The following is a 12,862-nucleotide window of genomic DNA, read 5'->3' as shown; positions in this document are numbered from 1 at the left end:
GTGCAGAGAAAGGGGATCTCTTGCATTGCTGGTGGGAATGCAAGCTGGTGCAGCCACTCTGGAAAACAGTATGAAAGTTCCTCAAAAAACTAAAAATAGAACTACCCTACGGCCCAGCAATTGCACTACTAGGCATTTATCCATGGGATAAATGTCCATCAACTGACGAATGGATAAAGAAGATGTGGTGTGTATATATATATATATATATATATACACAATGGACTATTACTCGGCGGTCAAAAAGAATAAAATCTTGCCATTTGCAACAATGTGGATGAAACTAGAAACGTATTATGTTAAGTAAAATAGTAAGTCAGTCAGAGAAAGATAAATATCATATGATTTCACTCATATGTGGAATTTAAGAAACAAAACAGATGAAAATAGGGGAAGGGAAGGAAAAATTAGATAAAAACAGAAAGGGAGACAAACCATAAGAGACTCTTAAATACATAGAACCTGAGGGTTGCTGGAGGGGAGGTGGATGGGGGGGGGGATGGGCTAAATGGGTGATGGGCATTAAGGAAGAAACTTGTTGGGGTGCACCTGGCTCAGGTGGTTGGGCATCCAACTTTGGCTCAGGTCGTGATCTCACAGCCGGTGAGTTCGAGCCCTGCATCGGGCTCTGTGCTGACAGCTCAGAGCCGAGAGCCTGCTTTGGATTTTGTGTCTCCCCCTCTTTGCTCCTCCCCTGCTCGCACTCTGTCTCTCTCCTCTCTGTTTCTCAAAAATAAACATTAAAAAAGAGAAAAGGATGGCATTTGTTGGGGTGAGTACTAGGTATTATAGTTTAAGTGATGAAATCATTAAATTCTCCTGAAACCATTATTACACTATATGTTAACTAACTGGGATTTATTTATTTTATCTTATTTTATTTTATTTTATTTTATATTTATTTTATTTTATTTTAATGTTTACTTGTTTTTGAGAGAGAGAGACACACACAGAGCACAAGCAGAGAGGGGCAGAGAGAGGAGACAGAATCTGAAGCAGGCTCCAAGCTCTGAGCTGTCAACACAGAGACCGATGCAGGGATCGAACTCATGAACTGTGAGATCATGACCTGAGCTGCAGTTGGATGTGGCTAAGCCAACCAGGCACCCATTAACTTGGATTTAAATAAAAATTTTAAAAAATTATACAAAACTTGTGGAAAAAGTGTTTAATCACCAAGAAATGCACATTAAAACAATAATAAAATACCTTATTTTACTTAAAAAAAAAAAAAAAAAAGAAACCCATCTTTAAGGCCTACTGAGCTGATAATCAGGTTCTCAAACATCAGGTTCCCCAAAGTCCTGTTTCCTGAGAGGCTTGTGGGAACTCCTGTGGGGGTGATGAGGAGCTTAGACGAAGAGCCAGTGCTGGTGGGGGTCACTGGGATTGCAGGAGGCCATGGCTGGCTTTTTGTTCTCAGATGTCAAGCAGGTACCAGATCCTGAGTTCCTGATTAACTGGTCCTAAAAGATGACACAGTAAAGGGTCAGCCTGGGCCTCAGATCTCTAACGGTGCTACTAGGCGGGGAATTTGACAGGGGGCAATAAATAAAAAGCAAGGGAAATGCAGCAAGGCCCAAAGAGGACATTTCCACATTTCTTTCTTTGGATGCCAGATACCCTGACGGGATGCATTCCTGAGTTTCCACCTGTAGCCAGTGTCAATTCCCCACTGCTGGCTTCAGCCTGAGCGGCTGGACTAGAGGAAGGCAGGACCGTGGGGCTAATGCTTTCGAGAACCCCTCCTCTGGACGGCCAGGCTCAGAGCCCTGAGCCGCTGCTGCATACCCCCACTTTCTGCCTTTGATCATATTTTGACTCTTCCCTTCCAGGCAGGCCCAAAATTAGGTTCCTTTTCCCCTAAGCCAAGGCCTAAAGATTGGGGTAGGGTGGGGTATGGAGGCTCACTGGCGGTGCTAGTCTGGGACCAGTATTGTAGAGATGACATTCGGTACCCTGAGGCAGTGTGGTGTACTAGAAAGAACCTGTGCTTTTAAGCCAGAAGGATCTTGGTCCGAATCCCAGGCCAGCTATTTACTAGTGATGGGGCTCGGGCCAGTCACAAACTTGCTGAGCTCCAGCTGGCTCATCTAGACACGTGGGGGCACCACCCACTTGGGAAGAGGGTCTGCAAGATTACCCACACCCAGTGTATGTACCGGCACACGGAGGCCAGGCGGGAACCATAAGTGACTTCACCTTCATCTAGTTGGGTTCGGCCTAAAAATACTGGAGCCACGACAGAGATGGCCATGGACCACAACTCCTAACCCCAGCTCTCTATCAGCCGGAACTAAGACTTCACCGGACGCTACCGGGGCCCTGAGGACCCTGCCTGTGACCGAGCCCGCTTTCTCCACACTCCCTCCGTCGTTTTGATCCACCACACGGCATCTCAGGCACAAGGTGCAGAAAACGAGGAGGGGGTGGGGGGCAGTCGCGGCCTCAGATTCTAGATTCTGAGCCTCCCGGGGCTGCTGACTCACCTGGGTCAATTCCCACTCCTCATCCTTGGGGACTTGGCTGTTTTGGCCAGTGAAGTGACAGCTCCGCAGGCCCAGAGTGCCGGCACTGGCGTGCAGACACAGCTGCTTCGCGATGTTATGGCGCAGGTCCCTCTGGGTTGTGTACTCAAAGTACTAGGAGTCAAGACAAGGGGAGGCGGAGAGTTTGCCCACTACCTTCCGGGGCCAACCGCCCTAAGATTCCAGCCAGAGATGGCCTTTGAGGGAAGAGAGTGACTGAGTGCCAAGACTGCCGCGATCCCCGCACCACCTTCGGGTCTCTTACCGTATCGAGGCTTTACCGGAATAATCATGGCTTAAGATTTTTTCTTTAAAATCATTAAAAACTGAACTCCATTTTACATGCGATCTGTGAGATCGTGGGCTTGATATGCTAGTTCCTTGGTTTAAAATTAAAAAAAAAAAATGCTCGCCAACGTACCACCTCAAATCATCACGCAGGCCAGCGGTACAGGAAATGGCTTATAATGATTTTGTTTGGATTGCGTATGTTGGCAGCCTGTTCCGTGTCCCTTGCCTTGCTTTGGCTCCGTGTCAGGTGCCTCTTGCTTACCAAACACTGAGGGACTGGGGGTGGGGGAGGACTGAGGACTAGTTATTGCTCAGGGAAGCTCTGGGCACTGGAAAGCACGGGGTACATTCCCAGGATGCCAGGTTATTGTGACATGTCGGTAGATGGTTGTTTTGGGGTCACTGCTGGGTGACAGAATCAGAGCGGTAGCTTCTGGGCAGGGGAGGCTTTGAAGCAGAGTGCGGGGGAGAGCAAGTGCTCAGAAAGTTTCCACAGTTCCTCTCAAACTTCGCTCGGTAGCTGACACCCTCCAGAAAGCCTTCCTGATTGACAATTGTCCCCTCCCACTCCCTCTCTAGCACCTACCACTGATGCCCAGTGCTCCTCAGATGTCCCTGCTTCATCCTTCAGACCTTGTCTGCCTGTATCATATATTCCCCCTCGGACTGGGAGCTTTCTGAGGGCAGGGGTGGTATCTCCTCCTTTCCCTGGATCTCCCCGACCCCACTCCTCCGGAAAGGATGATTCTGAGTGGAGAAAGGGGTCTGTGAAAAGAGGAGTTGTTCAAGAAGCAGGCTTCTCTGGGGCCTGCCCGGTAAGGTGCGGCTGCGTACCTGGTTGCCACCAAGGCCGTGGCAGGTGTACATGATGAGGGGTTTCCCCCCATGGTTGTTCTCACCCACATCCAGGCACTGATCGACGCCAAGATTCCTGATCTGCAGAATGGTGAGGACAGAGGGGAACAAGGATAACACAGTTAGGAATTTTCTGGTGTGCGGTGTGGGGCTCAACTAGAATAAATTTGCAGGGCTGGATTTCCCCTCTGTGATTTTCCTCCTCTGCTCATCAACCCAGATGCCAGGAGTTCATAGCGAAGTGAGGTGCTTCGCCTAAAGGCTGGGCACAGTCAGGCTGGGCAAGCTCCCAGGCTGCCAGGTCCCTGGAAGAAGCCCCTCAGCACGTGCGAATTTCCTTATGAGCAATGGTTCTCAAAGTGGGATCCCCAGACTGTCAGTGCCACCTGAGGACTTGTTAGAAACAGAAACTCGGGGCGCCTGGGTGGCTCAGTCGGTTAAGCATCCGACTTGGGCTCAGGTCGTGATCTCGCGATTCGTGAGTTCAAGCCCCGCGTCGGGCTCTGTGCTGACAGCTCAGAGCCTGGAGCCTGTTTCAGATTCTGTGTCTCCCTCTCTCTCTCTGACCCTCCCCCATTCATGCTCTGTCTCTCTGTCTCAAAAATAAATAAACGTTAAAAAAAAAAAAAAAAGAAAAGAAACGGAAACTCTCAGGCCCCATACCAGTCCTACTGAATCAGCATTCTGTGTGTGTGTGTGTGTGTTTGGGGGGGGGGGGGGGTGGACAGAGGGAGAGAGAGAGAGAGACTGAGGGAGAGAATCCCAAACAGGCTTCGTGCTCAGCGTGGAGCCCGATGTGGGGCTTGATCCCGCAACCCTGGGATCACAGCATGAGCCAAAATCAAGAGTTGGATGCTCAACTGACTAAGCCACACAGATGTCCCAGCAATCTGTGTTGTAACATGCCTTCCAGGTGATTCTGATGCAGGTGAATGTTTGAGAACCACTGCTTATGGGCTGTTTTCCCCTTGCAAGGTTTGAGCTATCTCTAGAAGCCCCAAAGTGGCCTTCCAGTACTCCTTTGGATAAAGGAGTGTAGAGAATAAAATCAATTCTTGTTTGCCATCCGTCTGTGGGGTAAGTGGTCTTGGACCACTCCCGGGGCTTCTGTGATGATGGGTGGGCAAGCTGGTTTTTAAGACTTACAGCTCCGTAGAAGGTGGGCTTAAGGTCGGGAACAAACATCTCTGGGTAGATGTTGTGCAGGAACCAGGAAAAGTTGCGACAATGTAGTCGTTCCTTCAGCTGCAGTCGTTCCGAAATGTCACCGAAGGATTTCTGTCAACCGAGCCAGCCCCCAAAGGGTGAGTACCACCAGCCTTGGCCTTCTTGTATGGTTGAAGTAGGCAAGAGTTTCTGGGGCCACTTTCTCCCAGAATGGGTCTCCTGCTCATCCCTGCTCAGATCCTGTTGGGGCTACTGGCTTAGCCCCACATCTAAACCCAAGCTCCCTGTCTTGGCTTTCGGATGCCCACCCATAGCTCCCTTCCTCCTGCATCTCCTGACTTTCCTATCAGTTTTCTCCCAGACCTCAGTACCAAGCCTCTCAGAGCAAAGCCCTTCTTAAAATGCCAAGACTCTCTAGGCGGGACCAACAAAAGCTCCTCCCATTCACTAGCCTTCAAAATCTGGCCTCTCTGGGCTCTAGCTCACAGGGTCTGAGGGGTAAAGGGATGCACCAGATGGTAGCGATGGGTGGGCCTCCACCACTCAGCCCTTGACTATGGTCTGGGATTCTGCACTTCTCTTCACCCAAACACATCCCGAGCACCATTTCCTCTCACCTCTTGGGCCATCTTTGCTGCCTGCAGATTTCTCCGATAGAAGATCTCCTTGTAGCTATCCATCCAGACCTCAGCCAGGCGCACTTGGTTGCGAGCAATGACACTGATGCCCTTGGGGAAGGTGTGAGGGCTCTTGGTGCGGAACACGTGGCCTACCACAGAGCAGGGGATGATCTCCATTTGGCCCCCACACTGCCACACCTGCCACAAGAGGACACAAGATCGGGCCTTCAGGGGAGTAGTGGGTCACTGTCCCCTCCCCCAAGTAGCTCTGTTCTATTCCCAGGGTACTAGGGTCCCAGGTCTAAGAACTCAGGGCAATGTTGCTCTCTCTCCTAAGGGGGGGGGGGGGGGCGGAAAGGACATTGACCAGGATTCTTCCTAGGCCGTGACTATGCAATTCCTAGCTCTAGTGTTAGTTCAACTCCGATTTAAGCAAATGGAGATTTGTGGGGTCCTGAGGGTTGTCAGGGCCCACTTTAGAGAAAGGACAGTCGCCTGACTTTGTGTCTGAATACCTCCTCTAAGCTCTAGGCACTTGGCGTGTTGACCTGGGAATGCTGAGTTTATCCGCTCACCCAGGCGTTACTGAAAACTCAAGCTCCCTCAAACCAAGAGGCTTGTGACCCCATCAGAGCCCTGGCGCATCAATCATAGCAAGGGTAGTCAACTCCCGGGTGCACTGTGGTAGTCGCCCGGACTTCTAGCACATTAGCTGCCTAGGGAAGAGACTGAACAGAGATCTGAGGCTCATGGATGAACCTGCAATCAGAATCTTCTGATGCTGGTGACTGACCTGGCGACCCTTCTCTATGCCAGTGGGCTGGTTTAAGACATCCCTCCCACCCGTGTCCTCTCTTTTTTAGGTTTTAGATTAGTAAGCATGTTGTTATTCGTTTTAGTATAGCAGCGACAGAGCTCCATGCCCACAGTCACAGTCACACAGGCATCAATGATGTGATTAATCTGTGCAGGCACGGCGAGAGGTGACTTCATGAACGAGCTCATCTACTTGCTAATTACCTCTCCCCCAGTGCGGGGATCTGTGTGGATTTCACGGAGAGGAAATTCTTTCTTCCTAACCTAGTCCTGAGTTGCCTTATTCCTGGAATCCCTCAGAGTTCTGGGGTCCACGAGAGTTTGGGCCATCACCTTCAGTAACACAGAGCTTGCTGAGCAGAGGGTAGGAAACTTCCAAGGCTACCAGGGCCTGTGCCCTCTAACCTGGAAAGGGAAACCCGACTTTTCCTGAGAAAGGACAGCGACTGCTGACTGCCCTGTTCCACCTTCATGCTCACACTTTTCCCACAGACCTCACAAAAGATGTCTCCAGTCCCCAGGTGTCCAGGTTCTTTACCACTAGTATCCCTTCTCTCTGAGGAGGTCTGCCCAGTAATTTGGCCCACGTTGTCCAATCTGATTGCCACGGACGGGGGTGGGGGAACCGAGGAAAGGGGACGGACACCAGGACAGGAAACAGCCACCCTTCTAAGTCCACCTCCAGATGTGATATCCCCGTGGCTGCCGCTGCCTGAGAGACAGGGCCTCAGGCTGTTCCCCCGGGACACCGTGGCTCCCCCATGAAGCCCTCTTCACTCTCACCCGGAAGGACATTTCCACGTTCTCCCCTCCCCAGATCTCCATCTGATTATCATAGGTACCGATGTGCTCAAAGTAGGACTTGGAGATGGAGAAGAGGCCGCCAGCAAACGTCGGGGATCTGGGGAGACAGAGGGAGAAGCATCTTTTGGCGGGGACGACGCGTAGAAGCCTGGTGCGGAAAGCTGAGGACCCGGTGTTAGCTAAAGCCCGGCCACTCCCCGCCTCCTTTCTTCCTTCCTGGGATATGCAGCCCCTCTTCCATGGACTCATTCCTTCAGCAAATATTTACAGAGCTCTGTTGTGTTCTCTCCACCTTCTGGGACCAGGTCAAGGAGAGATGTGATTATCATCACTCCTTCTGAAAGGCACTGATGCGTTCGTTCAAGGTAGGATCTATTAAGCACCGGCCACCAGGGCCCAAGTGCACGTTAGTCACGCAGCCTAGAAAGCTCTGTCTGAGAGCTCAGTCTAGAAGCAGATGGCAGAAGCACCATTGTCTGCTTTGGGGCAGCAAAGTTCCTAGAGCACAGTAGTAACTCCGTTATCAGAAGCTGGGTGAAATGGTCTTTGGAAATAGGATTCAAACCACGAATGAACGAATATGACCTGGATGGACCCTCTTCTGTTTCAGAATCCCCGGTCCTTTCTAGGGATTAGAAAGGCGTGCTAGTAGGGCCTAGTCCTTCCGCACCAGAAATTTTAGCTTTCGGGAAAGCTGCCAGCTGCTTTGAACAAAGGAAACCGGTAACAGGTGCTCCTGGAAGCAGAGTAGGAAGTGAGGTGAAATTAAGCTCAATTTGGACTAACGGGAGCATTTGGAGGTTCCAAGGAGCTTCTGGCTTTCAGACAAAGGCAGGGAGGTACAGATCCACTGTAGGGGAAATTGGTAGAAACGTCCCATTTCTAGAATTCAGATACCACGTTGCTCATAAGACAGGCGGGGCCAAGAGTTGAAGGCAGGGTCGGAGCCTGAGGAAGACAAGGGCAGGAGTCTATATATAATCACTAGCTGTTGGCATCTGCACCGTGGCCAGCCTGGCTTGGATAGGGCTTTGCTGTCCTCAGTGGGTGGCTCCATGTGCTACAATCAAGCAGAAAGATCCTAAAACCTTCTCTATCCACCTAGAACCTATCAACATGCTTTATATGCAGCAGGGGCTCAGTCAGTGCTCACTGGACTGATTGGTCAAGGAGCCTGACCTTAGTGTTACCCTATGGATGCTCTTGCCACCCTGAAGTAGGAGTTGGCTCCCAGAGCCACTTTCTGGAAGGACTTGCAATCAGGAGTCATGCTCAGGCAGGCCTTCTGTCACTGCTTCTGACCTCTCCCAGGCATCCTAAGCCATCCCAAGTAAGGCCCAGAAAGCCTCAGAAAGCCCTGGGATTCAGGTGAGCACTTCAGAGCTAACCTACTTCTTCTTGAGGGTCTCCCTCAATTTATTTATTAAAATAAAATAAACTTGTGGTCTCTAGCAACACAACCAGCAATCCGGAGAGGGAAGGACAGGAGGTGAATGAGGGGCAGACCCAGCTGGGCATTAAACAGAGGGTAAACTTTTAAGCATCCACCCTATAGCTCAGGGGTGGGCAAACTATGGCCTATGGGCCAGAGCTGGCCTGGCTTCACAAAGCTCTGGGCAAAGAAAGGTTTCTACATTTTTAAATGGCTGTTAAACGAAAGCAAACGAACAACAACAAAAAAACCCCAAACCAACAGAGAGTAACGTGCAACAGACTGCATGTAGCTGGAAGGTCCTAAACTATACGCTATCTGGCCCTTTACCAAGAAAGCTCAGGGCAACTGTACCCAACTGCAGAACACTTGTCCATTTTCTTTTAATACGTTTTCAGTCTTTTCAAAGGTAGTGACCTACAAGGGCTATTCAACAGTGACCTCTACCCACCATCTCTCAGCACCTCTGCAGGCGCCAGTCACAGCCTTCCATGTGTGAGGAGGAATAAACAGAGGACCTACAGAAAGCCTTCGGTCAGCGCCTGGCACACACTAAGTGGTGAGGAAGAGCAAGCAGCTACGGCGTGAGGCAGCGCGCGGTGTTGCAGTTAGCAGCATGGGCTTTGGGTCAGGCCGGCCCCGATGGCTTTCCTATTCCACCAACTGCTAGCTGCCTAATCTGAGGCTGATTGCTCACCACTAGGAGCCTGTACAACAGCCCGTACCCACCTCAGAGGGGGTGAGGATTAAGGAAAATATGTCAAGTGCTTCCTAGAGTGCCTGATAAATGTGGACGTAAGACGGTCCAGGTCCCCCGGGGCCGGCGTGGGGCTCAGCAGGCCGTGGTCCTTACTTGATGGGGTAGGTCTCATCTTTGCGCCTCTGCTTCTCATGTGCGGGCAGAGCCTCCCAGCCAAAGGTCAGACTCCAGTCAAAGTTGCCACGGCTGTGGACCCTGCCCCTCGGGACGGGCTTGGAGAACTCGAAAGTGTTCAGGTCGATGGTGACGATGTCTGGGCTCACCACCACCGTCTCGTCCTCAGCAATGCGAGCCAGGAGGGGCTCCAGCCAGCCATGGAAGCACTCGCCTGCAAGCCGGGGACCGGAAGACAGCAGTCAGGGTCACACCCAGCCACGCCCAGGCCCCACGCCCGCAGGGAGACTCGGGAGGACGAGAGAACCTTCCACACACTCCCTAGTGTTAGAGAAACGTAGGCAAGCTCCACAGCTATAGGAAGCAGAGAGAGGTCTTCCGAGACCCTCCTCTCCGGCCCCCGCCCCCAACCAAAAGGCGAAGGTAACTCTGAAGAGAAGGATGGAGGGCTGGCGGGGAGTAACATGGTCAACTCAAACGATCCAAAGCACAGGGAAGGCCCCAGATGGGTGACTTCAGGGTTTCTAACTATCCACTGTGTGGATTTCAGAAGGGGGTGTCTCCTGTCCCAGAGGGACCACACCCCAAGCTCCAGATCCACTTGTGGAATAATAATCCCTTTCACTTGTCTGGCCCTTTGAGATCTTCAGGGAACTGCATAGATTACTTTATTTGGACTTTGGAGTAGTAAATCTGTTGGTGAGTAAGGTCGACATCCTCGTTCCCACTTTACAGATGAGGAAACTGAGGCGGTTAGTGACAGAGTCAGAAGGCAAGCCCAGGTGTCCTGACTCCCAGTCTAGAGCTTTCCCTAATACATATCACCACTTCTAGGGAACAATTTCTTTCCAGACAACGGCAGGGAGGTGTTTGGGTTTGGGGCAATGGGGGGGGGGGACCTTTTTGTCCCCATGTGGCCCTGCGGGAAAGCTCCACACAAACCGCTTCCCAGGGGTGACGGGAGGCCTGAGGGGCTGAGCTCAGAATGAGGTACAGAGCAAGCAAGGGAGGGAGAGAGGAGTCTGGGGCTCCAGAGCACAATGCCAGCAATTGTGGGGTCACCGTTGTTTTAAGGCCATGGGTGCCTGCTGATTAAACATCCTTGGGATTGGGACGAGAAGAGGGCACGAGAAGCCGAAGTGAATCCCAAGCCACCTCCAGTCCCAGAACGGCAGGGGCCTCGGGGATGCCCCGGCCCTGGCTCCTCGGTCCACCAGGGGGCGGGGGAGGGGAGCAGACACTCCCCCACCCCCACCCCCTACCAGGTCCCCCCATACTCACAGTGGGCGTCCAGGAAGGTGAGCACCTCCGCCTGCGCCACGCTGGCGCCCAGCAGTCGGGCAGTGATCAAGCCCTTCCGCTCCTCCTGCCGCACCACCCTCACGATCTGCAGCTTCTTTACGTACTGCTCCAGTTGTTCCTTCAAGTAGTCTGGAAGGGACGGGGGCATCGGTGCCAGCTCACTGCCGTGTGGCAAACCTAACCCCCCTGTGAGCGCCAAGCCGGGCGCTTTCGGGCCCCCAGCAGGCCTGAACCCCTATCGACCTAAGCAATTCCACGGGCGCCGAGGATGGGAGGGGGTGGAAGGAGGAAGTCCCGCGTGTGGCCAAGCAAACCCTGCTACCCCGAGCCCACCGTGCCAGGAGACTGGCCATGCCTGTGCTTGTTGACCTAGGAACCTTCCCTAACCTCCGAGCCGGGGCCTCCGAGCTGTGTTTCTTTGGTCTCAAATCAAGTTTAAACTTCCGACAGAGGCTCCCAGCTGCCCCTTGGTCTCTGCATCCTCTGGGTCAGCCTCTCTGGGAACCGTGATTCCGGTCTCCTTTCCACACCTGGAGGTTGTGGCAGTCATGTCTCAGTATCTAGGACTCCCCGTCTCCCAGGCTCCTCTGAGCGAGCCGACAGGTAGAGCACACACCAATGTTGATTTCTGGCTTGCTGGATCAGCAGCCAGAATCGTACTCGAATCCTCCCTATTACCTCCTCTGCATGGAGGAATCTTTAAGAAGATGAAAAGACACTGAGCCGCTTTTCAATCAAATTTAAAAACCAGGTACCAAGGGCCGGCCCTGTGCTGGGCACAACGGTGAGCCTGTTACCCAGGGAAGTGGCGATTACAGGGCAGGTAATCAGTGACCTGCCGGAGGTAGTGCAGGGCTGGGGGGAGCCTGCAGCAGACGCAATCATCCTGGATTTGGGGAGAGGTGGGGAAGGCTCTCTGAAGGGAGGGAGGGACGGCTCTGCTGAGATCTCCAGTTCCTTCTGAGTGCGGGCTTACTTCACGACCCTGTTATCCATTCTGAAATCCTCAGGGCTTTAAAAATAGCTCTATTCTGAAACCTATTCCAGGTCCTCCTTATGTCTTATTAACTGCTATACTGCAGTGGCCTACAGTTTCAGAAGAGGAGGTTGAAGGCAGATGTGACAGATGAGTGTGTCCTTTCTGTTTTGGGCTGTGGGATCAGCCCAGGGCTTAGGCCTTGCTTTACATGCAGTGTTATACAAATTGTGGGGCCCCAAATCAATTTTGGGGGTGTGTGATTGATATCTCTCTCTCTCTCTCACACACACACGCGCGCTATGCCCAAATACCTGAGCGCCTACTATGTGCCAGTCATTGAACTAGGTGCTTGCACGCTGACTTTCTTACTTAATCTTTTCTACGAAGATTAAAATGTTCTGAAATATGGAGTACTGTCCCTGATGTTTATAAGTCAAAATTAGCCTCATTCGGCAGCTTGGGTCTAGCACTCACTCAGCAAACACATGCTAACACACTGCCCAGGTGTCAGACATTATCCAGGGCAAAGTCGGGCCTGGTGCGGCTCTTGCCCTCAAGGGGCTCCTAGACTCATCATCTAACCATAGCCCCAAGGGTCGGCTCTAACAGGAAGGAGGAGGGAGGAACCCCAACCAGGAGCCTCACCTTCTCAGCATGGCTGATGTTTCCCCTTAGAGCTTAACTGCGCTCAGAGGAAGTTCATGGTGGTGGAGATAACCCAAGGACAAAACATCACAGGAAGTGGGTTTTGTGGTAAGAGACTGCAAAGTGCTGAGCTGTGAACCCCACGGGGTGCTGAGCTCTACAAAACCCTGCGCCCACGCCTTCCTTCCAGTCTCAGGTGGCTAGGCTGGACCTGGGGAGTCTGAGCATCACCCTCAGACCCTTCTAGGGGTGGGAGACAACTCCCCTCCTTCCTGTCATACCCTTGGACCCACTGGACACATGCCCCAGAGATGAGTATAGCAGAGCTGAAGGTGGAGACGCAGCTGAGCCCATCCATACTCTCTTACGTCCCCTAGACGTTATCCTCCTAATTCAGGTTCAAAACCCCAGCACCCCAACCCAGCTCCGTTCCTCATGGCTGGAGTCTATGAGACCCCTGTGACCTCTAACACACCTGCCTGACCCAGTCCCATGGTTTGAAATACCATCTCTCTGCAGATGGCTCCTAGGTCTTTTTCTCCTGGCCCT

At 52.2% G+C, this 12,862-nt stretch overlaps 1 protein-coding gene across 5 annotated transcripts in view; it reads right to left on the bottom strand.

Annotated features, from left to right (window-relative positions):
* Window positions 1-1,223: 1,223 nt before the first annotated feature.
* GALNT6 (polypeptide N-acetylgalactosaminyltransferase 6) overlaps window positions 1,224-12,862 on the bottom strand; it is a 35,750-nt gene continuing 24,111 nt past the window's right edge. For all 5 annotated transcript variants that reach the window (XM_053894706.1, XM_053894710.1, XM_053894707.1 and 2 more), the window contains exons 5-12: window positions 10,669-10,818; window positions 9,367-9,601; window positions 7,061-7,178; window positions 5,459-5,659; window positions 4,821-4,952; window positions 3,654-3,755; window positions 2,490-2,642; window positions 1,224-1,466 (exon numbers count right to left, since the gene is read on the bottom strand). In XM_053894706.1, coding sequence (XP_053750681.1) covers window positions 1,353-1,466; window positions 2,490-2,642; window positions 3,654-3,755; window positions 4,821-4,952; window positions 5,459-5,659; window positions 7,061-7,178; window positions 9,367-9,601; window positions 10,669-10,818 — 1,205 coding nt within the window. In that variant the 3' untranslated portion in view covers window positions 1,224-1,352. The remainder of the gene's footprint in view (window positions 1,467-2,489; window positions 2,643-3,653; window positions 3,756-4,820; window positions 4,953-5,458; window positions 5,660-7,060; window positions 7,179-9,366; window positions 9,602-10,668; window positions 10,819-12,862) is intronic.

The sequence above is a fragment of the Panthera pardus genome, unplaced genomic scaffold (genome assembly GCF_024362965.1).
Source record: "Panthera pardus isolate Hobbes unplaced genomic scaffold, ASM2436296v1 HiC_scaffold_6, whole genome shotgun sequence".
In the NCBI taxonomy this organism is placed as follows: Eukaryota; Metazoa; Chordata; class Mammalia; order Carnivora; family Felidae; genus Panthera; species Panthera pardus.
Note: the sequence above shows the minus strand (reverse complement) of the source record. Positions and strands in the feature narration are given on the sequence as shown.